We start from the raw sequence: 25,376 nt of genomic DNA, 5'->3' as shown, positions 1-25,376 counted from the left end.
GAAGACAATTCCAATGCAGGGGGCATGGGTTTGATCCCTGGTCTGGGAATTGAGATCCCACATGCCACACTGCTTGGCCAAGCAAAACATGGCACAAGGTGAAGTGAAGTCACTCAGTTGTGTCCGACTCTTTGCGACCCCATGGACTGTAGCCTCCCAGGCTCCTCAGTCCGTGGGATTTTCCAGGCAGGAGTCCTGGAGTGGGTGCCTCAAGGTAAGCACTGCTCTTTGTTGTTGGTTAGTTGCTAACTCGAGTTCGACTCTTCGACCCTTTGGACTATAGCCCGCCAGGTTCCTCCTTCCGTGGTATTTCCCAGGCAAGAACACTGGAGAGGGTTGCCATTTCCTTCTCCAGGGGATCTTCCCCATATACAGATGGAACCTGTGTCTCCTGGCACTGGCCAGTGGATTCTTTACCACTGAGCCGGCAGGGGAACCAAGTGCTACTGTTACCCAAAATAGTGAGGAGGGCTTGGATTTGGGCTCTATTTGTTCAAGTCTATAGTCAAAGCACCTAAAGACTACAGTACTGTGGAAGTGAATAGAAAAAAATTGGAAATTTGGCAACTTGTGATTGGATTTAAAGCTGGATCCACCAGAGCTTGACTTTGGGTCCAAACACCCCAAATTTGGGATTTATATACTGTCAAGGAAGGGCTCAAGTGGCCCATCAGCCCAGAAGGAGCCTCGGAAATGGATCCTCAAGCACTTGGAGTGACTTTCACACCTGGAGATAACAATTCTCATAGAAGTTTCACATTCTAGGAAATGGGTATTAAACTGAGGTGAAGGCCTGGGATACTCCCAGATTAGAAGTCAAATTGTCAGGATTATCTAGAAATGGTGTTTACTGAGGGCCTTCTGTGGCAGGTCACTGTTTTGGGACAGGTTAGAACTGGCGGTTTGGATTAGTGTAGACTTGAGACGCCAGAAAGTGACAAGACTTGAAGACTGGTTTGAGATGACACAGTTGCCCCAATTTACACTCGCTGTAATTCTGCCCTCCCTGCTCCCCAGGGAATGATGGAATACTCCCAGCGCAGCAGTCAACAGAAATCTCTTGCAAACTGGGAAATGCAGTGTGAAGGGGTGGCTGGAGCGGACCAGTTAGTAATTTGCCTGAGTGAGTGGAACTGAAACGTCCAGACTCCCAAAGGAGATCTTTTACTTGAAGGGGGGAAAAAAGTGCATATATTTGCTTTTTTTTTTTTTTAACAAGGAGCGTAAAATTCTGTAATTTTATCTGTACATGTGTGTTTAAATAGAAACCCGAGAAAGCTAGTCACTAGCTCCACCCACAGCCCAGCGCAGGGCAGGGTCTGCCCCGCTCCCTCCCGCGGGCTCCAGTCTTGGGACCTGCCCGCCGGGAGCCGGAAAAACCCGGAGCGGCACGCGGGGGCGGTCCTGCGCGCCGAGCTGCGGCGCATGCGCAGAAGGCGGTCGAGGCGCATGCTCCGTGGAGGTCCCGGTTCGGTGGCTCCCGCGTCCGCGCCAGCTCTGGGAGCCCACAGAGTCCCGGCGGGGCCGTGGGCATGGCGGCCAGCCTGTGGATGGGCGACGTGAGTGAGGGCGGCTTCCTGGGTCTGTGGCGCAGGAATGTTAGCGTCGCGAGGAAGAAAGGGGCCGAGGGGGGAGGGCCCTCGAATCTCCAAAAGGGTGGACGTGAATGGGTAGGGGAGTTCTTTTAGGCGACGCCGGCGCGAGTCCCAGTTATTTAGGTACCGGGGGGGCCAAGACTGAGGGGAAGGGTCCTCAAAGGGTGGAAGTGCTTGGAGAGGGGCAGTTCTTTTAGGTGACGCCCAATTCAGTCCCAGCGTGTAGGTGAAGGGGGCTGACTCCGAGGGGGAGGGGTCTTGGGGGCCCCGCCTGGGTTCGCGGAGGGGAAAAGGAGGGTTTGGGGGCGGTTAGAATAGGAGGAATCCGAAGGGTTGAAGAGCGCCCCTGGTTCTGGGACTGGAGGGATGGATTCCTCCATCCAAGGGGGGCGGCTTCTACAAAGGAGCACATTTAAAGGAAAAGAAGGCGAGGGACCGGGAACGCAGGGGTTCAAATCATTCTGCGCATGGAAACCTCTTCCCCCGCACCCGCAACCCCACTCCCGCCCGCCAGCAGCGTGCAGCCCACCCCGGGCTGAGGGCGGAGGGGCTCCGGATCCGGGAAGCGAGGAGTCTGGATGTGGCCCGACCCGCTCTGCTCTTGTGTTTACGCAGCTGGAGCCCTACATGGATGAGAACTTCATCTCCAGAGCCTTTGCTACCATGGGGGAGACAGTGATGAGCGTCAAAATTATCCGAAACCGCCTCACTGGGTTTGTCCTCTTACTTCAGTCTTCGTTCTACTTTATAGATCTCGCTGCGTGTGTCATTCAAGAGAAAGTTAACATCGCGGAGGGTCAGGGCTTTGACCTCTAGTAATAGTTGTCATAATGATGTTAACATTTGGTGGTGTACAGATGACTTGAGGCAGTCTGGGTTTGAAAGCTCTTGTCTGCTGTGTGTGACTTTGAGCAAGTGACTTAATCTCTCCCTCTTGTCTGTAAAAATAGACATAATGAAAGCACCTACCGCATAGAGTCCTGGTGAGGATTAAGTGCCATTAATTCACGGTCAAGGTTTACCACAATGTCTGGCATATGGTATATGCTTGGTAAATATAAATAGATTATGATCTGCTAGGTAATAAGCACTTTAAAATCACAAAAACCTCTGAGCTAAGTACTGTTATTAGAGAAGCTTAATAGCTGTCTTAAATTTACACAGCTTTTAAATGAGAAGCCAGGACTCTAATTCAGCTGTGTTCTCCAAGTTCATGAGTACCCTTAACTCTCATGTGAAACACTACCTATGTGCCACTGTTCTAGATTTCCTGGACACATGGCTGAAATAACCCAGAAATAGTCCCTCTTCTCATGGATTTTACTACTTTCGAATAGGGGAATGAGACAGTAAATACCTACACAAAACAAAATGTGAAGAATACTTTCACATAGGCAAAAAAAAAAGACAGTATTTAGTGAGTATCTACTCTGTGCCGAGTACTAAAGCAGCTTGCTAAAGCATCAGTCAGTTGAAAAATGATGGGAGATAGGAAGTGCAGCCTAGTCTTTGGCTATTTGGTAAACAGGTACTTTCTTATTCTTACAGACAGCAAACCCTGATAAATCAGCTACTGGCATGAAAATACATTCTGTAATACTTTCCAGAACACTGACATAGGTTCTCACATTTTAATCTTTATTAAGAATTGGAATCATCCTTTCCTGCCATTGGGCTTCCCTGGTGACTGAGTGGTAAAGAATCTTCCTGCCAGTGCAGAAGACTCGGGTTCAATCTCTGGGTCAGGACTATCCCCTGGAATAGGAAATGGCAACCAACTTCCATATGCCTGGGAAATCCCATGAACAGAGGAGCCTGGCGGGCTATAATCCATGGGGTCACAAAAGAGTAGGACATGACTTAGCGACTAAACCAGAAATAGCAACCATTGATTACTAAACCCTAGCTGTTTTTTATGGTGGCACCAACATACATGTTACATGTGCACTGTGCCTCATATGACAAAGACTTTGAAGTGCCTTGTGAGAATACTGTAAATAAATGTAAATTAAAAACAAGGAACAAAATACCAGGAAAAAATAAGACCCAAGAAAAAGTAATGCACAGTAAAGCATAGTGCTTAACAATGTAGTGATTGGTTGCAAAATACTTAATACCACAGAACTGTACAGTTAAAAAATAGCTGAAATGATAACATTTTATGTAACTGTGTGCGTGCTCAGTCGTGCCTGACTCTACAACCCCATGGACTAGCCCACCAGTCTCCTCTGTCTGTGGGATTCTCCAGGGAGGAATAATAGAGTGAGTTGCTATAACCTTTTTCAATGTAATGTAATCCTTAATGACAATTTTTTTAATTCAGCAAAGAAAAAGAATACAGTTGCATGTGAAATAACCACATCTCTTCCATCACTGGTGGGACTAGAAAATGTTACAGCCACTGGGGACAAGTATCTGGCAGTATCTTTTTTATTTTTTTCCTTAAAAAAAAAAAACAACAACTTGATTTTTGGCTGCACTGGGTCTTTGTTGCTGAGCACCGGCTTTCTCTAGCTGCTGTGAGTGGGGGCTGCACTCTAGTGCGTAGGCTTCTCATTGCAGTGGCTTCTCGTTGCAGAGCAAGGGCTCTATTCACGTGGGCTTCAGGAGTTGTGGCACACAGGCTTAATTGCTCTGAGGCATGTGGGATCTTCCCCGAACAGAGATGGAACCTGTGTCCCCTGCATCGGTAGGTGGATTCTTAACCACTGGACCACCAGGAAGTCCATATATCTTCAGTACATCTGCCTTAGCAAGTCTGCTGCTGCTGCTGCTGCTGCTGCTGCTAAGTCGCTTCAGTAGTGTCCGACTCTGTGCAACCCCATAGACTGCAGCCCACCAGGCTTCCCTGTCCCTGGGATTCTCCAGGCAAGAACACTGGGTGGGTTGCCATTTCCTTCTCCAGTGCATGAAAGTGAAAAGTGAAAGTGAAGTCGCTCAGTCATGTCCGACTCTTTGTGACCCCATGGACTGCAGCCCACCAGGCTCCTCCGTCCATGGGATTTTCCAGGCAAGAGTATTGGAGTGGGGTGCCATTGCCTTCTCCTTAGCAAGTCTAGTCTTAGGTATTTACTCAAGAGAAATGAAAACGTGTAACTAGCATGAAAAGGACGTGAATACGTGTAGCACATTTTGTGTGAGTGTGTGTGTGTGCACGCGTGTGCATGCGTGCGAGCTCAGTCCCTCAGTTGTGTCCGACTCTTGGTGGCTTCTCTGCCTACGGAATTTTCCCAACAAGAATGCAGGAGTGGGTTGCCATTTCCTACTCCAGGGGATCTTCCAGGCCCAGGATCAAACTCGCATCTCTTGCATCTCCTGCATCGGCAGGCGGATTCTTTACCACTGTGCCACCTGGGAAGCCCGATAGCATGTGGGACAATGGCCCCAAACTGCAGTCCAGGTATCTGAATAGGTAGATATGTAAATACTGGTATAGTCATACAGTATGTGACTGGTATACACATACAGTTTATGTATATGTATGGTATACGTATACAGTATATGACTTAAAATTTCTGGAGTTTGCTTAAGTTCATGTCCTTTGAGTTGGTGATTCTATCTAGCCATCTTATCCTCTGCCACCCTCTTTTCCTTTTGCCTTTCAGTCTTTCCCAGCATCAGGATGTTTCCACTGAGTCAGTTCTAAAATACACAGAATTAATCTGTGGTGGAAATAACTCAGCATCTAGAAGAATTTGTGCATTTCATTGTATGTAACTTAAAAGGAAAAAACTATGCAGTAATTGAACTCTAATAATAAGCGTGTTAAAATAATTGAGAAAAATGTACCAATATCTGCAACTTACTTTGAAATGTATCAGAAAATAAGGATGTACCTGTATTTTCCATCTCCTGTAAATGTTATCATACTTTCATTATTTAAAAAAAATAAGAAAAAATATCAACAAAAACAAAGATGATAAATGGGTAAGGATGTGGATGGATTGTCATTTGGTAAAGTAAATATTTTTTAAAAAGCGGTGGATGTGTGTATGTGTGTGTATGTATATATATATATATATATATATATAAGGGTGTTTGCTATGGCAGCTCTTTTAATTTTTATGTTTGGAATTTTTCACAATAAACTGCTGGGGAAAGAATATGGTCAGATTATCCTGAACTCAAGTCCAGCCTTTGGCAAATACCAGCTGTGTAGTTTCGGAGAAGGCAATGGCACCCCACTCCAGTACTCTTGCCTGGAAAATCCCATGGACGGAGAAGCCGGGTAGGCTGCAGTCCATGGGGTCGCTAAGAGTGGGGCACGACTGAGCGACTTCACTTTCACTTTTCACTTTCATGCATTGGGGAAGGAAATGGCAACCCACCCAGTGTTCTTGCCTGGAGAATCCCAGGGATGGGGGAGCCTGGTGGGCTACTGTCTATGGGGTCGCACAAAGTCAGACATGACTGAAGCGACTTAGCAGCAGTAGCAGCAGCATCAGCAGCTGTGTAGTTTAAGGAGTATTGTATAATCCTGAATCTCAGTCTCCACATCTAAATGGGAGCAGTAGTTTGCTTCTCTCATGGAGTTTTTCTGTGACAATTAGATGAGATGGTGCATGTGAAGTGGTGAGCACAGTGCTTGGCCTATAGTGACCGCTCAGTAACAGTCAGCTCTTACTGGTGATGGTCTTTACATTGGCTTAAATTCTAGCACACACAAGACAGAAAACACAGATTTGCCCCACCGTTCTTCTAAGCATTAACATTTATGGAGCTCATAGACTGTGTTCTTAGATCCCTGGGCTCTGGTACTTCCCTTGCCCGTATCTTTTGGCTTGGTGTCCATAATGTTATTTGAACTGAGTATCATAGTTCCAGAAAAGTCTGATTTATTTCACTGGTGATAGATTTAAGAATGCTGTTAAGTAAAACTGATTTCAGTATAAATCTCTTAGGAGGAAGGAATATCAGAGGATCTAGCCACATGAGTCAGCTCTCCGCATCAGGTGGCCAGAGTATTGGAGTTTCAGCTTCAACATCAGTCCTTCCAATGAACACCCAGGACTGATCTCCTTTAGGATGGACTGGTTGCATCTCCTTGGAGTCCAAGGGACTCTCCAGAGTCTTCTCCAACACCACAGTTCAAAAGCATCAATTTTTCAGCACTCAGCTTTCTTTATAGTCCAACTTTCACATCCATACATGACTACTGGAAAAACCATAGCTTTGACTAGATGGACCTTTGTTGACAAAGTAATGTCTGTGCTTTTTAATATGCTGTCTAGGTTGGTCATAACTTTCCTTCCAAGGAGCAAGCGTCTTTTAATTTCATGGCTGCAGTCACCATTTGCAGTGATTTTTGGAGCCCAGAAAAATAAAGTCCCTTATGTCCCTTAGTAATGCTTTAAAAATAGACCACCAGGAAACTCACACATATTCCCCCAATTAGGTCTGGTCCGTGGATTTACTTTGTCCAACTAGATTTTAAGTTTCTTAAGGTCAGGTGCCATGTTCTTCAACTCTGTATCTGCCTGGCTGGTGGTAGGTTATCAAAAAAACTTTTTAAATTACAAAAAATTTAAATTTACAAAAAGTACAATGTACACTCATATAACCACCACCTAATTTCAAAAGTTGTTAATATGTTGCTATATTCTCCTTATCTAAGTGTCTATAGAGATTTAAGGAGATTGATGTTTTCTTTTTGCTGAACCACATGAAAGTAAATTATAGGCATTACAACGTTTCTAAATATTTGAGTATTGTTTTTTAATGAATTAGGATCCAGTCAGAGATCAGATCCTGTATTGCATTTGTCTCTTTTTAATGTAGAAATGCCCACTTCTTTCTTTTCTCAGAATAACGACTTTTTGAAGAGGTAAGATTGTCTTACATTAGGTTCTACATTCTGGATTCTGGTCCTAAATTCTGGATTTGTTTCCTTGCCAGCAAATTTGGAAAACTCAGCAGTGGCCACAGGACTGGAAAAGGTCAGTTTTCATTCCAATCCCAAAGAAAGGCAGTGCCAAAGAGTGCTCAAACTACCGCACAATTGCACTCATCTCACACGCTAGTAAAGTAATGCTTAAAGTTCTCCAAGCCAGGCTTCAGCAATACATGAACCGTGAAATTCCTGATGTTCAAGCTGGTTTTAGAAAAGGAAGAGGAACCAGAGATCAAATTGCCAACATCCGCTGGATCATGGAAAAAGCTGTTCCAGAGAACAGTCTCTCTGGAAAAAGAGAGTTCCAGAAAAACATCTATTTCTGCTTTATTGACTGTGCCAAAGCCTTTGACTATGTGGATCACAATAAACTGTGGAAAATGCTTCAAGAGATGGGAATACCAGACCACCTGACCTGCCTCTTGAGAAACCTGTATGCAGGTCAGGAAGCAACAGTTAGAACTGGACATGGAACAACAGACTGGTTCCAGATAGGAAAAGGAGTACGTCAAGGCTGTATATTGTCACCCAGTTTATTTAACTTATATGCAGAGTACATCATGAGAAACGCTGGGCTGGAAGAAACACAAGCTGGAATCAAGATTGCCGGGAGAAATATCAGTAACCTCAGATATGCAGATGACACCACCCTTATGGCAGAAAGTGAAGAGGAACTAAAAAGCCTCTTGATGAAGGTGAAAGTGGAGAGTGAAAAAGTTGGCTTAAAGCTCCACATTCAGAAAACGAAGATCATGGCATCTGGTTCCATCACTTCATGGGAAATAGAGGGGGAAACAGTGGAAACAGTGTCAGACTTTATTTTTCTGGGCTCCAGAATCACTGCAGATGGTGACTGCAGCCATGAAATTAAAAGACGCTTACTCCTTGGAAGGAAAGTTATGACCAACCTAGATAGCATATTCAAATGCAGAGACATTCCTTTGCCAACAAAGGTCCGTCTAGTCAAGGCTATGGTTTTTCCAGTGGTCATGTATGGATGTGAGAGTTGGACTGTGAAGAAGGCTGAGCGCCGAAGAATTGATGCTTTTGAACTGTGGTGTTGGAGAAGACTCTTGAGAGTCCCTTGGACTGCAAGGAGATCCAACCAGTCCATTCTGAAGAAGATCAGCCCTGGGATTTCTTTGGAAGGAATGATGCTAAAGCTGAAACTCCAGTACTTTGGCCACCTCATGCGAAGAGTTGACTCATTGGAAAAGACTCTGATGCTGGGAGGGATTGGGGGCAAGAGGAGAAGGGGATGACAGAGGATGAGATGGCTGGATGGCATCACTGACTCGATGGACATGAGTCTGAGTGAAATCCGGGAGTTGGTGGTGGACAGGGAGGCCTGGCATACTGCAATTCATGGGGTCACAAAGAGTCGGACACGACTGAGAAACTGATCTGATCTGATCATAGTGTTTTATTTGTTCTGTTCCTAATATTTCCTGTAAGCTGGACATTAGATCTGAAGGTTTGCTTGGGTTGCATAGGAATATTTTTATTTTTCGGCTGTGCTAGGTCTTAGGGCACACGAGATCTTCTTCAGTCTTCAGTTGTGCAGGGTCTTTAGTTGTGGCATTCGAACTCTTAGTTGTGGCAACTGGGAGGATGGAACCCACGCCCCCTGCCTGGGAGCTTGGAGTCTTAGCCACTGGACCACCAGGGAAGTCCGAGGAAACGTTTTTGGCAAGAGTTCTTCATAGGCGATACAGTACATGAATAAATGATTTACTAAATGAGTCTGGTACTGCCCTGGATGGGCAATACTTATACTCAGGTCTGTAAATTCTGAACTGGAGTACAGCATGGAACAAAAATAATATGGGCTGTCATGAGAAAAACATTTTTTCCTGCCCTCCAGCCCAGACTTAGTCTCTCATCTAGGTATCACATCTTGTGTGTACGTGTGTGTCTGTCTGCCTGTGAAAGCTTGAATTACTCTTTTTTTTTTTTTTTTATTTTTTCATAGGAGGAAACTTGCTTTACAGTTTTGTGTTGGTTTCTGCCATACAACAACTTGAATCAGCCATAATTAAACATATATCCTGTCTCCCCTCCCTCTTGAACCTTCCCTCACCACTCCTTTTTAAATATATTTATTTATTTGGCTGTACCTGGTTTTAGTTGCTGCATGCAAATACTTAGTTGCGGCATATAGGATCTAGTTCTCTGACCAGGTGCATTGGGAGCTCAGAGTCTTAGCCACACGATCATTGTCAAAGTGCCTGGGTATCAGATCTTTAACCATTCCCTTTTTCTGTTTTCACTCCAGGATCCCGGCTGGCTACTGCTTTGTAGAATTTGCAGATTTGGCCACAGCTGAGAAGTGTTTACATAAAATCAACGGGAAGCCCCTTCCAGGAGCCACACCTGTAAGGACACTTAGATAATGATAATGTTGCCATTTTTGTTACCATGAATGACTGTCATTTGTTGAATCCCTACCATATATTTTATTTAATCCTATAACAACCCTAAACAGTAGACATTGTTATCTTTGACAGACCAGGAAACTGAAGCTCAGGGAGATGGAATAACTTGCCCAAGGCAACACAGGTAGTAAGTGGCAGAGCCAGGATGCAGACCGAAGATTGGTTGCCTCTAAAACCCATGCCCTTTCCACTCTGCACCGCTGCCTCCCTTCACAGAAGACTTGAACCTCTAGACCTCTTGCTTGATTGACAAAGTAGAACAGGCTGGCAGCTGTGAGGACACGTTTCAAGAGAGTTGCATTCTGCTCTTCCCACAGTTACTTAGCTTACAGCTGCACCACGCTGGCACACCTGGGCTCATAGAACCATGGAGCTGGCAGTGCCCTTAGCGGTCATCCGTGCATCCCCCTCCTTTTAAACAGGAGAAAAGGCTGAGGCTTAGAGAGGGGGAGATGTTTTGGCCAAGGTAATTTATTTCAGTTTTTTTCCAAAAATTGTTGATTCTTGAAATACCTTTCTCTGTTTTAGTTTGTTTGTTTTTAAATTTTCAGGCAAAGCGTTTTAAACTGAATTACGCCACTTATGGGAAACAGCCAGATAACAGGTAAGTAGAGAGTAGCCACAAGGTAGTTTCAAGTCCTGGGAAATGTCTAAATAGAGACAAGATGTGTTCACTGCACTGGTCACTTCCAGAGAGGAGGATGGGGCGCTGAGTTTGGCTCCAGAGTGCTTCCCTCCTGAAGGCCAGCCCCTCCCATCCCTGTTGGGGGATGCTTCCAGTTTGCTCATGGCAAGGCCCTTGTCTTCTCTGTATTTGCTCCCTCTCCTAGTCCCATGACTGCCCATGGTAATGACATTTATTCAGTAAGAATTGCTGTAGCAGCATAAATGTATCAAGCATTTCAGATTGCTTTGAAAGGTGGAGAACAATGTATCAAAGGCTTTAGATAGATTTATACCCTTTGAACCCATAATTCTGCTTTTCAGAATTTATTCATGGATATGTGTAAAGATTATCCCTAGGTGGCACTAGGTAAGGAACCCGCCTGCCAGCGCAGGAGACATAAGAGACGTAGGTTTGATCCCTGGGTTGGAAAGATCTGGAGGAGGGCATGGCAACCCACTCCAATATTCTTGCCTGGAGAATCCCATGGACAGAGAAGCCTGGTGGGCTACACAGTCCATAGAATCGCACAGAGTCGGACACGACTGAAGTGACTTAGCACGCTTGTGTAAAGATTAGCCTTGAAAATGTTCGTTGATATTGTGTAATACCACTTATTTGTGGAATCTTAAAAAGAACTTACTTATAAAACAGAAATAGAGCCACAGATGTAGAAAATAAACCTATGGTTACCAGGGGATAAGGGGACGCAGTGAATAAATTGGGAGGTTGGGAGTGACTTGTACACGCTAGTATATATAAAATAGATAACTAATTAGGACCTCCTGTATAGCATAGGGAGCTCTACTTGATACTCTGTAATAGCTTATATGGGAAAAGAATATAAAAAAGAATGGATATGCGTATATGTATAAACTGATTTACTTTGCTGTACACCTAAAGTTAGCACAACATTGTATATCAACTCCAGTAAAAGTTTTTTAAAAAAAGAGAGAAAATGTTCATTGAGATACTACATACAATCGGCAAAATTGGGGGAAAATCCAAGTAATCTAATAATAGGAAAGTGGTTCAAGTTACAATATGTTCATTTTTTGGAATATTGTGTATCCATTAACGTGTCATGTTGTAGCAAAATACTCACATGTCAAGATGTTGGTTAGATGCTGTAAGTGAAAAAAATGCTAGAAACAAAATAAATGAGTTGTATCCAATTTTTATAAATTCAAAGGAAGAAGCTAAAGCAAAAGAACAAAAATGCATATCAAGGTGTTCATGGTGATTCCCTTTGAGTTGGGTTATTGGTATTTTATTTTTCTTTGTCCTTTTATATATTCTGATCTTATACAAGGAATATGTATCATACTTGAAATAAAATAATAATGAGTTTATTGTTCTGTTATGGGGGTTGGCAAACTGTGACCTAATTTTGTCATTCGCTAAGTCACTGCAGTCGTGTCTGACTCTGTGTGACCCCATAGACAGCAGCCCACCAGGCTCCCCCGTCCCTGGGATTCTCCAGGCAACAACACTGGAGTGGGTTGCCGTTTCCTTCTCCAGTGCATGAAAGCGAAAAGTGAAAGTGAAGTCGCTCAGTCGTGTCCGACTTAGCGACCCCATGGGCTGCAGCCCACCAGGCTCCTCCATCCATGGGATTCTCCAGGCAACAACACTGGAGTGGGTTGCCATTGCCTTCTCCATTACCTGAAAGCTAGAAATGGTTTTTACTTTTTTTTTCAAGGTGCCTCACGGTTTGCAGGATCCTAGTTACCCAACCAGGATTAAACCCAGGCTGTCGGCAGTGAGAGCACAGAGTCGTAACCACTGGACTGCCAGGAAATTCCCTCTGTATTTTAAATTATTTATTTATTTGGCCATGCTGCTCTGCTTGTGGGGTCTTAGCTCCCTGACCAGGAATCAATTCTATGCCCCCTGCAATGAAAGTGGACCACCTTAACTACTTAAGTAACTTAACTACTGGGCCACCAGGGAAGGCCCCCTGGCCCCCCTTTCATTTTTTAAGGATTGTGGAAACAGATAAAAGACAACAGAAATCAGAGGTGCCCCCAGAGAGCCTACAATAGGTACTGTACGGCCTTCACAGAAAATTTTGCTGACCCTGTCCTGAAAGTTGAGGGATTTCATGTTAGCCCATCTCTAGGAGAGAAGGTTTAGTTCTCATGCTCCCTGTACTTTTCCCCATTTGGATTAAAAGTATGCAGTGAATGCAGAATCTCTGGCTTTATCTTTTGAGCGTCTCTGACTTATCCCCTGGTCTGCACTCAGGTAAAGCTTGAAGCCAGATAGGCTTTATTCAGTGGGTGAAGGGCCTGGGGCAGGAGACTCCTTTCGAAACTCTTCTACCAGGACTGCCAAATGAAACCAATTACGACTAGGTTCAGAGAAGGCAATGGCACCCCACTCCAGTACTCGTGCCTGGAGAATCCCAGGGACGGGGGAGCCTGGTGGGCTGCCGTCTATGGGGTCACACAGAATCGGACACGGCTGAAGCGACTTAGCAGCAGCAGCAGCAGGACTACGTTAAGGGCCCAGCAGATGTGTTGTTCTCTGACACAGCACAGAAGAGGTTTATCTAGAATGGGCCAAGAGAGCTCACAAGAACAGAAGTTTTCTTCTTTGTGTCTGAATCTTGTTCTCTCTTCTCAGCCCTGAGTACTCCCTCTTTGTGGGGGATCTGACCCCAGATGTGGATGATGGCATGCTGTATGAGTTCTTCGTCAAAGTCTACCCCTCCTGTCGGGGAGGCAAGGTGGTTTTGGACCAGACAGGCGTGTCTAAGTAAGGTCTTACTTTTATTCATGCCTACCCTGTTGGTTGCAGCATGTATCTCATAGCTGAGGGTGTGATAATGAGGCCATGGTGGTAAGAGTTCAGGCTCTGGAGCCAAACCGCCTGGTGCAAATCCCAGCCTCAGTACTGCCCAGGGATTATGCAGCAGACAAGTTACTGAGCCTCTGCCCCTGTTTCCTCATCTGTGAAATGGGACCGATTTATAGTATCTGCATCTCATGGGGGTTGGTGTGAGGATGAAATGATGTAATGTAAATAAATCAATAGAAAATGCTTTATAGGTATTTCCTTTTTTATTTAATATTTTTACTTTAAAAATGGAAAGACCTTAAGGGTTTATATATATATTTTTTCCTCTGTTACCGTTTTTTACAGGATATTGAATATATATAGTTCCCTGTGCTATACAGTAGGACCTCGTTTATCTATAGTGGTTTATATCTGCTAATCTCAGACTCCTCCTAATTTATCCCTTTTCTACCCTCTTGCACCTTTGTTAACCATAAGTTTGTTTTCTGTGTCTGTGAGTCTCTTTCTGTTTTGTAAGTAAGTTCATTTATATCATATTTTAGATTCCACACATAAGTGAGATCATATGCTATATGTCGGGAAAGATTCCTTTTTTGATCTGAGTAGTAGTTATGAGCTTGGACTTTGAATTCTGCTTCTGGTATGACTTTGGGCAAGTCATTAAACATCTTTGAAGTTTGGTTTTGCCTTCAATAAGATGTGGATACTCCCTTCATCAAGTTGTTGGACAGTTTATTGAGATAACTGGGAAAATACTCAGCATAGTGCCTGGGAAATAATAAGTGGTCATTAAATGTTAACTGTCATTCATTTATCCCCAAGTGGGATATGAGTTCAGGAAAGCAGGAACCTTGTCTGCTTGTGACTGCTGAGTCCCAGTGCCTTGGGTAGCACCTGGCATGCAGGGCAGGCTCCATAAATATTTGGCCTTCTGTGACTGTTACTACTACTGCTTCTACTGTAATAATAATAATAATACTTTCCAGTAGATCGGGAAGGAAGCTTCTGTTTGGGGAGAAGCCATATCAGGATGGCATGGAGGAGGTTGGTGAACTGAAAGTGGGATCCTCCAGTGCTGGGGTGTCACACCGCTCTGTGACACCCCTCTGTTCAGTGGGGCGCTCAGGCCTGCCCATGTGGTTTGATGGGTGCTCTCTCCCTTCTCAGCTTCTTTTCCGTTCTTTGGTTTTACCTGCATCACATTTGTGATCTAAATAGTGCGTGTGTATGTGTGTGTCTTTTTCCTGCAGGGGTTATGGTTTTGTGAAATTCACAGATGAGCTGGAACAGAAGCGAGCCCTGACAGAGTGCCAGGGAGCCATAGGACTGGGGTCTAAACCAGTGCGGCTGAGCGTGGCCATCCCCAAAGCGTGAGTCCTGCGCTGGCGTGGGAACCGAGACATGCCTCGTCGGTTGCTGATAATCAGGGCATCCGCTTGCTGATTGGGAGGCTGCCAGGCGACTCAGTGCAGGTCACAAGTAATGAGTGCCTGGTATTTGCCAGGCTGGGTGCTGGAGATGAGCCAGCGTCACTGTTGCCCCTGCAGAAGCTTACAGCTGAGGAGAGACAGGGGGAGGCAGGCACACTGAGAATCGCCATAGCGATGCTGGAAAAGCAGTTGGGCTCTGCAAACTTAGTTTGTGTGCTCTTTGCCCAGTAGAGCTGCTATTGAAACATACAAACCTCTTATGAGTGCCCCTTGCTATGGGAGTGGCTAAGAATTAATGATATAGGGAATATGATATAGGAAATTGCCACAAGCCACGCCTTGTGGCCAAAAGAAGAATAATGATGTAAGCAGGATAGAAGATTATATACATCACTATTGTACCTGTCACTCTGGGCAGGAAACCCTTCTTCCCGTGCATATCCAAGCATGTTTTATACTCAGATATAAGATAGTTTTTCTCTGCGTAGAATCTTCCATCCTTTGGCCCAAGCAGTGGTTCTCAACTTGAGGACATTGGCAACACCTAAAGATAAATTTGATTGTCACATCCCATACTGGGAGAGGGAAGCCTCTCGAATCTAATGAGTACAGGCCAGGTATGCTATTAAACATTGTACAGTGCACAAGACATCTCCCGGAACAAAGAATGGTCTCCTCTGCCACCCAAAAGTCAACTTTACAAAGCCTGAGAAACTTCGTGTTAAAGTATGTAAGTGGTTACACTCTTTGGGCAGAACTTCCAGATGGCCGTGTTTTTTAAGACAGCAAAGATTTGGAGGCTCTTTGCAGTTTAGCCTCAGCGATTCTCCCCTCCAAATGTTATTTGTTCTAAACTCTACTGTATATGTAAAAACATTAAAGAAAACATTGAAAAGAAAGAAGTTCCTTGTTACTCTAAATGACTGCTTATAATTTCTGGGTTCCTTTTCAGGCTTCTGTATAAATGTAGATACTGATGTAATACACTGCATGCATATGGGTCAGTTTACATGTGGTAGATTCGTTGCTTATTCATTTTTAATGACAATAACAGTGTTCACCCTTGTTCTTCCCAGTTTACTCAGTATACACACTCACTTTGCCATAGAGTTGCATAGTTGTCATCATTACAACATTTGTAATAGCTGCGGAATATTCTTTTGATTGCATATTCTGTCTAGCAGTTCCTCTGATGTTTACTATTTTGGTCGTTTCTGCTTTGTCATCATTTATTCAGTCAGTGATAACTGAGTCCCTGCAACTGCAGCCCCGCCCTAGACTTTGAAGTTGTAGCTATAAACAAGAAAAACAAAGTCTGTTCTGCAGAGCAGTTATTTTGTTACATCTGTTTCTTCACTGAGCATTGTTGTCAGCATTTAATGCCTGCCTCTGGGGAGGTGCCCTCATGCACTAAGAATTGAGTGATCAGAGTTTCCTTGGAGAGTCAGACTTGTAAGCCGAGTGTGGAGAAACAGAAATGTGTAGACCCAGGCCCTGTGCCTTCAGTGACCTGAACATGTCATGAGGGTGGTAGACTCCTTGGACGCATGGGTCAGGGGGGTAGGGTCATGGAGGCAAACATGAGCAGTTTTTAGCCTGGCAGTGGGCAGGGAGAGGAAATCTCTGCCATCAGACTTGATCGAGCCGTCCCATCGGGAGGTGATGCTAAGGCAGTCAGATGCAGCCTAACTGCTCAGGCTGAGTCCTCACCAAGCTGACATTGAGCACACGAGGAACCTGGGAAGAGGTCATCACCTGTGGTTTTTTAAGGTTTTGAAAGCAGTGGATCTTTTGCACGCTTGACATTGTCTTTGGTTAGCAGTGACTGGGGTAGCTGTGGAATCAGAGAAGAAAGCTTTCCGTTGACTTTGGGCCTCAGCCCTGGTTGGTCAATGCAGGAAGGGGGAGATGGATAGGAGACTTGAGTCTGCAGGGCAGGTGCTGTATGAACCGTGTTGTGGTTGGGGTGCAAGCCTTGGAGTTAGAATTTGGCTCCAGTCCTCTGTGTAGTCTTGGGTAAATCACTTAACCGTTCAGAGGCTGTGTTCTCATATTTACAGAGGGAATAATAAATAATAGCTCTGACATAGAGCTATGCAGGACTTAAAGTAGGAGACCATATATAAAAAAGAATGGGAACAAATCCCAAGTACCTACTCCACAGATGGTATCTCTGACTACAGTTCCAGGCTCCTGAAACACTTAACCTTATGTTTTTGCAGGGAAAAGGTGATAAGAGATTTTGTAATTTGCAAATGCTCCTTGGATCATTCTAAATCCAGATTATCCAGGCCATGTTTATCTGAGCCTTTGTGGCTGGCAGAAAAACAGCCCTCCAAGATCTTGAGAAGGGGAAAAGTCAGTACTAAAAAAGTTTGTAAGGGAGACAAACCTAACCATTGGAAGTGCCTTTTTTTTTTAATTTGGCCATGCTGTGTGGCCCACAGGATCCCAGTGCCCCGATCAGGGACTGAACCTGGGCCCGTGGAACTCAAAGTGCAGAGTCCCCACCGCTGGACCACCAGGGATTCCCAGAAGCTCCTGTCTTTAAAGCTGGGTTCTGGGATCAGACTGCCTGGGTTTGAATCTCTTAACTCACTATGTGACTTTGGACAAACGATGTAATCTCTCTCTACCTCAGTTTTCTCATCTGTGAAATAGGATTAATTACATATTTACTGTATAGCACCATTGTGGGGATTAAACGAGTTAGTCTGTGTAAAGCACTTAGAACAGTCCCGGTCAGATAGTATTATGGAAATGTTTGCTCATTTGTTTGTTTATTTTTCCTTCTTCCTTTAAGGAGCCGTGTGAAGCCAGTGGAATACAGTCAAATGTACAGTTACAGCTACAACCAGTATTACCAGCAGTACCAGAACTACTACGCCCAGTGGGGCTATGACCAGAACACAGGCAGCTACAGCTACAGTTATCCCCAGTACGGCTACACCCAGAGCACCATGCAGGTAACCATGATTTGGCCAGTCTGGCCCCGCATCCTCTAGAGACCTGGGTGAGTCTCCGGGATGGGGTGGTTAAGGACAGGAGCTTGTGCTTCAGAAAGACAGGGAAAGATGCAGCAGCTTAATTCCCCTTGTTAAAAAGAAGCCATCCTAGTCCTGGGCCAGGCTTTCACTGTGCTTCTCACCCACCTCTCTGGTCTCTTGGCAGACGTATGAAGAAGTCGGAGATGATGCATTGGAAGGTAAGAAAGGACTCACTTCACTCAGTGTAGGATGTGAATGTCACCTGAGTCGGGAGTGCGGGTCCCAAATCACCCCAGGGAGCGACAGGTGGAGGCGGGCGCCTGAGGCTCCCTGGACTCGTGGTGGTCTACCCCAGGGTGTAGGTCTGAACCGAAGACTCCATGGCCTTATATTTGTTGCACAGTTTGTCAGATTCCTGTAAAATAATTTTTAATTTCACATTTTAATTTTTTTCCATACTTTTTTTTGGCTACGCTGAGTCTTTGTTGCCGAGCCCGACAGTCTTTCTCTGGTTGCAGAGCACAGGCTCTAGAGCGTGCAGGCTCTTTGTCACTGTGGGCTTAGTTGCCCTGCAGTATACGGAATCTTAGTTCCCTGACCAGGGATTGAACCGGAGCCCCCTACATTAGAAGGCAGATTCTTAACCACTGGACCACCAAGGAACTCCCCCCATGTATCTTAAATTACATATTCTCCTCACTTTCAAGTAATAGTTAGGATTGAAAGTTTGGAAAATACAGTAAAGTATAAGGAAGAGACTAAAATCACCCCCCAGTTTTGCTACATGGTAATAGCCATTATTGCTTATTTAAAATTAAAAGTGTGTGTTGTAATTTTTTTACTGAATTTAACAGAGAAAAAGTAAAACCAAAGTAATTGCTGACCTTCAGACAAATATTTTTTCAAATGAGATATTCATACTTTTAAAGGAGTCTAAGGTTTGAAAAAATTATAAAAAAATTTTTTTAAATTTTTTTCAACATATTTCTGAACAGAATGTTAGGTTTAAGTTTTAAAGAAGTAAAATCAAACATCGATTTCTAAGTAAATAAAGCTTTATTATAAGGTACAAAAAGACTCCGAGTTTAAAATCTTAAGTCTGTTTTAAGAATTATTCTTCAAGAGAAGGTCATAGGGAAAATGTGATCTGTAAGCAAAATATCCTTTAAAGGAAACATCATCCGTAGCCATAAAACAAACTTCATAGCGTTTTAAAGCACTACACTGAACGTGTTGTCATCTGATTCTGGCAGCAGCGACCATAGGGGTGGGCTGGGCCGACACAGCTCCAGTAGAGGGATGGTGAGCAGGAGATCCACGTGGTCTTCTCAGGATCACGCAGTGAGTTAGGAGCAAGGTTCAACCTGGAGTCCCTGTCTTTCTAGCCTTAGTCTCTTGCTTTTTCTTGCTTCCTTTTTAGAGAAATTATCCTGATTATAACCATATTTGTGTGTAACTCCTTAGAGTTTTTCTATTTCTTCATCATCCATTATTACAGCCAACACTGCTATAATAGTTTTGCAGGCACTGCTGCCTGTGAACACTTGGATGAATAGGTATTTTTATAAATCCCATTATACAGAAAAGAAAACTGAAGCTTAAATAATTAACAGCCAACAAGTTTCACTATGTGCAGGGCACTGTTCTAAGCACGTAAACAGGTATTAACTCACTTGACATTCACAGTGGTTTTGAGGTAAGTACCATAATTATCTTGATTTTACAGAAGAGGAAACAAATTAAATTTCGTGTTCAAGGTCAGCTTAGTTGCAACATCATAGCAAGAGGTAGACTGTCTTGGAACCCTGCAGTCTTGCCCCAGACTTCAGGCTCTTTACCACAGTTACAATGCCTCCCTCTTTTTTTTTGGTGGCCAGATCTTAGTTCCCCAATCGGGGATTGAGCCCACACCTTTGGCAGTGAAAGCATGGAGTCCTAACCACTGGACCACCAGGGAAGTCCCTAATGCCTCCCATTTTAAGCTAATAGCCGCACAGAGACAGGGCCCAGGAGGGATGTCATCCTTCTTCATCTGTACCTTGGGTTCAGCAGGCCATCTTCCAGGCCCTGTCATCCAAATGAGGAAGGGTGCTGTACTGTCCGTGCATCCGTACATTTCTACACACCCAAATACCTGTCCTTGGCAATTCCCTGGCGGTCCAGTGCCAGGTGCTTTCACCACCATGGCCCGGGTTCAGTCCCTGGTCAAGGAACTGAGATCCCTAGAGCTGTGTGGCTCAGCCAGAAACACCCAAAACAAAACACAGCAGCAGCAGAAATGCTTGCCCTTGCTGGAGCCTTTTGCGAATCTGTTCCCATATGCCATTACCAGCACTGAGTGGAGTGCCAGACTGGTCATGCTCTGCTTTCCTGGAGTTCCCATATGGAGCTGCTGTACATGCTCAGAACTTCAACTCATAATTTAGATTAGAATTAACGAGAGAGATTCCTCTGGTTGCAGGAATGGGCACAGTATATATGTGAAAAGATTCACCACTGCTTGGTTGATTCAGCACTAACTGGCTGATTCTAACGAGTACCTGAGAAAGTTGAAACAGTTTACAAAAGAAGCGCAAATGGCCTATAAACCACAAGAGAAAAGAATTTAAGCATATACCATTTGTGTTAGTCAAGATTCTCCAGAGAAATAGAGCCGAAAGGATATATGTATTTATAATCTGTGATGTGCTTCAGCAAGCTGGAGGCTCAGGCAGGATTTCTATATTAGCACCTAGAGGTAGAATTCCTACTTTGGGAATCCTCAGTTTAAGGCCTTTAAATGATTGGCTAAGGCCCACCCACATTATTGAGAATAATCACCTTTACTTAAAGTCAACTGATTTGTAAAGATGTGAATCACATCTACAGAATATCTTTATCTAGACTGGTGTTTCACCAAACAACTGGTCACCACTACCCTGACCAAGTTGACACAAAATGTAACCATCACACTGCTAATACTAGTACTTAAATACAAATTAAAATATACTATCTTTCTACAAAGAATTCTTAAAATGTTCATATGCATGAAATCAATTTTACCTGAAAGATTTTGTCCCACAATGATATCAATACAGATAAATATCTAATGATAGGAGATTTATTAAATATTGGTAAGATTTTAATTAGATTTTTGTTTTATTAAATCATGTCTTTTTCTAAGAATATTGATGTAGAAAAATGTTCTCAATGAAAAAATTCCTGAAATACAATAGGATATACAGTAAGAACTCGGTTAGGTTTTTTGGTTTTTATTTTGGAGGGTGTAACTCACATAACATAAAATCCACCCTTTTAAAGTACACAGTAGTTTTCAAAAATAGCCACAAAGTTGTACAGCCATTACCACTGTTTAATTCCAGTGAAGAATACTGTGAAACCACTAGCAGTCACTCCAATATCCTGTCCCTGGCAACCACTCACCTACTTTGGATTTACGTATCCTGAACATTCTAAATAAATGGAGTCATGTGTGATATGTGGTCCTTTGTGAACGGCCTCTCTGACTTAACTTCTGATTTCTCTGTTACAGCATGCGTCATTCCTTTCTTTTTATGGTTGAATAATATTCCATTCTGTGGATATCCATTCAGTTGATGGACATTTGGATTGTGTCCATTTTCACTGTTACAAATAATGTTGTTATGAACATACGTGTGTAAGTTTTTGTGTGGACATAGAAAAGTTTTCAGGGACAGGTTTTCAGTACTCTTCAGTATATACCTGGGAGTGTAGTGCTGGATCATATAGTAAACTCCGTTTAACCATTTGAGAAATGGCCAGACCTGTCCAAAAATGCTTGGAGCATTTCCATTTCTCCACATTCTCACCAACAGTTACTAGTTGTCATTTTGGCTATCATAGTGGCTTTGATAGCAGATTGCCACTTCATGGCAAGTAGAAGGGGAAAAAGTGGAATCAGTGGTAGATTTCCTCTTCTTCGGCTCTAAAATCACTGCAGATGGTGACCACAGCCATGAAATCAGATGATGGCTTCTTGAAGGAAAGCTGTGACAAACCTACGCAGTGTGTTAAAAAGCAAAGATGGCACTTCGCTGACAAAGGTCTATATAGTCAAAGCCATGGTTTTTCCAGTAGTCATGTACGAATGTGAGAGTTGGACCATAAAGAAGACAGAATGCTGAAGAATTGGTATTTTCAAACTGTGGTGCTAGATAAGACTATTGAGAGTCCCTTAGACAGCCAGGAAATCAAACCAGTCAGTCCTAAAGGAAATCAGCCCTGAATACTCCTTGGAAGGACTGATGCTGAAGCTCCAGTACTTTAGCCACCTGATAAGAGCCAACGCATTGAAAAAGACCCTGATACTGGGAAATATTGAGAGCAGAAGTGGGCAGCAGAGGATGAGATGGTTGGTTGGCATCACTGACTCAAGGGACATGAGTTTGAGCAGACTCAGGGAGATGGTGAAGGACAGGGAAGCCTGGGGTGCTGCGGTTCACGGGGTCTCATTCATTTGGCTGCACCGGGTCTTAGTGGTGGCAGTTGCAGCGTGCACAATCTTTAGTTGTGGCATGTGGAATCTAGTTCCCTGACCAGGGAGCGAACCAGGGCCCCCTGCATTGGGAGTTCAGTTCAGTCGCTCAGTTGTGTCCAGCTCTTTGCAACCCCATAGACTGCAGCACGCCAGGCTTCCCTGTCCTTCACCAACTCCCAGAGCTTGCTCAAACTTGTGTCCATTGAGTTGGTGATGCCATCCAGCCATCTCATCCTCTGTTGTCCCCTTCTGCCTTCAATCTTTCCCAGCATCAGGGTCTTTTCCAATGAGGCAGTTCACATCAGGTGGCTAAAGTATTGGAGCTTCAGCATCAGTCCTTCCAATGAATGTTCAGGACTGATTTCCCTTAGGACTCACTGGTTTGATCTTGCAGTCCAAAGGAGTCTCAAGAGTTTTCTCCAACACCACAGTTTAAAAGCATCAATTCTTTGGTGCTCAGCTTTCTTTATAGTCCAACTCTCACATCCATACATAACTATTGGAAAAACCATAGCTTTGACTAGACGGGCCTTTGTCAGCAAAGTAATGTCTCTGCTTTTTAATAGGTTGTGTATGTTGGTCATAGCTTTTCTTCCAAGGAGCAAGCATCTTTTGATTTCATGGCTGCAGTCACCATCTGCAGTGATTTTGAAGCCAAGAAAAGAAAGTCTGTCACTGCTTCCATTTTTCCGCATCTATTTGCCATGAAGTGATGGGACTGGATGCCATGCTCTTAGTTTCTTGAATGTTGAATTTTAAGCCAACTTTTTCACTCTCTTTCATTTTCATTAAGAGGCTTTTTAGTTCCTCTTCACTTTCTGCCATAAGGGTGGTGTCATCTGCATATCTGAGGTTACTGATATTTGTCCCAGCAATCTTGATTACAGCTTGTGCTTCTTCCAGCCCAGCGTTTCACATGATGTACTCTGCATAGAAGTTGAATAAGCAGGGTGACAATTTACAGCCTTGACGTACTTTTTTCCCAATTTGGAACCAGTCTGTTCCATGTGCGGTTCTAACTGTTGCTTCCTGAACCTGCATACAGATTTCTCAGGTGGCAGGTCAGGTGGTCTGGTATTCCCATCTCTTGAAGAATTTTCCTCAGTTTGTTGTGATCTCCACAATCAAAGGCTTGGGAGTGCAGAGTCTTACCCACCGGACCACCAGGAAAGTCCCTACTGTTCTGAGTTTTGCAGTGACAAAACTTCCTTCTCTTTATACGTTTGTCACATAGCTATACACCCCTAAAGAGCAGGGTGTAGTTTTGCCTGTTTTTGAATTTTAATGCTGTGCTGTATATACTCTCTTGCTTCTTTCCTTCAGTATTTTATTTGTGAGATTCATCCAAGTTGGATGCCACCGAGGTTCATTCTCAGTGCTCAGTAATATTCCCTCCTAAGAATAGATTACTTGTTAGGGGTTTAAAAGGAAACTCTTAGGTGTTTTGTCATGATTTCTGGTGAACAGATACCACTATTGCAATCAAGAAAAAAATATTTTTAAATACAGAACTTGGTGTTTCAGCTTGTGTATTTGACTCTGGCTCTTTCCTTAGACATTCTTTGTTCTTGATTTAGTAATCTTGATCAGGTTTCCCAAACCCAAATTTCAGAAAAGGACCACACCAGAAAATCTGAGACATGTGACAGCTACAGGTATGTGTAGTGTTTAATAAACATGGAATGACAGCCAGAACTACTTGAGTACTAATTACATGTTACATTCTGTAAAGTTAGTTAGACCCTTGATTAACTTTACCATAGGAGCCACCAAGTAAGCCCATAGTAAAGAGTCTGCCTGCAGTGCAGGAGACCCTGGCTCGATCCCTGGGTCAGGAAGATCCCCTGGAGAAGGAAATGGCAACCCACTCCAGTGTTCTTGCCTGGGAAATCCCACGGAGGAGCCTGGCAGGCTACAGCCTATGGGGTCACAAAGAGTCAGACACGACTGAGCGACTGCGCTTTCTACTTTCTTTTCTTGATTCACTAGGGCTTAGGGCCTCTTGCCAGCCTCAATCATAAATCCACATGTAACTGTAGTCAGCCTTCTCTATCTTCCATTCCTTCACCTTCTTGGATTCAGCCAGCCGTGGATTGAATTGTGTAGTGCTGTAGCATTTACTCCTGAAAGCCTCCACACGCAAGTGGATCCTGTGCTGTTTGAGGGCGGACTGTCCCCTGCCCTGCTCTCATCCTCACGAACCCTACAGAGGCAGCAGGGCCGGCAGCCCTGGCGAGGAAGGAGGGAGCAGGGCACCGAGTCCCGTGGCTGCTGAGTGCTGCGCCCCTCTGCACCCCCGAACCACCCTTGCTTCTCTTCCAGACCCCATGCCGCAGCTGGATGTGACCGAGGCCAACAAGGAGTTCATGGAGCAGAGCGAGGAGCTGTACGATGCGCTCATGGACTGTCACTGGCAGCCTCTGGACACAGTGTCTTCAGAGATCCCTGCCATGATGTAGCCAGGACAAAGGACAAGCCAGAATGGACTTGAGGGAGAGAAGAGACTCCTTTTTTAAAGTTGCTGCAAGACTTTTTTTGAAATGTTTCATAAAAATTTTAGTAATCAACCATTCCTGCAATTATATTTTTCCTCTAACACAGCTGCCTTCATTTGAGTTTGAAAACCCAGAGACCAGTTGGAAGAGGGTTGAATGAAGTTCATCTTTGAACAGTAATCTCATTTATCTACATAATGTCACCTACACTCCTGGACATAATGATTAACCAAGGTGGGTCATAAGTTACTAAGCCAACTTCTTAGGAAAGTTCACATTTAAGGTTGTGGTTACCTGCTGGGATAGTGTCAAATGGTGGGCTGTTACTTGTTTTCAGGTTTCCTTTCCCCCTACAAATTTGCTTCACATCTGTTGGCAAGGAATTCATTGTTTGAACTGGGGAGTAAATTGCAGGGCCCATTGAATAGTTGAATGGTGGCTCAGATGGTCAAGTGTCTGCCTGCAATGTAGGAGACCTGGGTTCGATCCCTGGGTCAGGAACATCCCCTGGAGAAGGAATGGCAGCCCACTCCAGTAGTCTTGCCTGGGAAGTCCCATGAACAGAGAGGCTACAGTCCAT

The 25,376-nt window shown here is 44.1% G+C and overlaps 1 protein-coding gene across 3 annotated transcripts; it reads left to right on the top strand.

Moving 5' to 3' along the window:
* The first annotated feature begins 1,408 nt into the window (after nt 1-1,408).
* TRNAU1AP (tRNA selenocysteine 1 associated protein 1) lies at nt 1,409-24,868 on the top strand. Of its 3 annotated transcripts, none has more exons than XM_061391000.1 (9): nt 1,409-1,559; nt 2,211-2,308; nt 9,761-9,860; nt 10,472-10,524; nt 13,213-13,344; nt 14,637-14,756; nt 17,620-17,782; nt 17,988-18,021; nt 24,624-24,868. In XM_061391000.1, exons 1-9 carry the CDS (start codon nt 1,533-1,535, stop codon nt 24,758-24,760), a joined length of 864 nt encoding a protein of 287 aa, XP_061246984.1. In that variant the 5' UTR covers nt 1,409-1,532; the 3' UTR covers nt 24,761-24,868. The 3 variants fall into 3 exon arrangements, with proteins under 3 accessions (XP_061246984.1, XP_061247000.1, XP_061246994.1); XM_061391010.1 differs by lacking the exon at nt 1,409-1,559 and adding an exon at nt 1,728-1,817; XM_061391016.1 differs by lacking the exon at nt 14,637-14,756 and having other exon boundaries at nt 1,431-1,559.
* Nucleotides 24,869-25,376: the final 508 nt, after the last annotated feature.

The sequence above is a fragment of the Bos javanicus genome, chromosome 2, assembly GCF_032452875.1.
Source record: "Bos javanicus breed banteng chromosome 2, ARS-OSU_banteng_1.0, whole genome shotgun sequence".
NCBI classification, from domain to species: domain Eukaryota; kingdom Metazoa; phylum Chordata; class Mammalia; order Artiodactyla; family Bovidae; genus Bos; species Bos javanicus.
The sequence above is the reverse complement of the archived record's forward strand: the minus strand, read 5'-3'. Positions and strand labels throughout refer to the sequence as shown.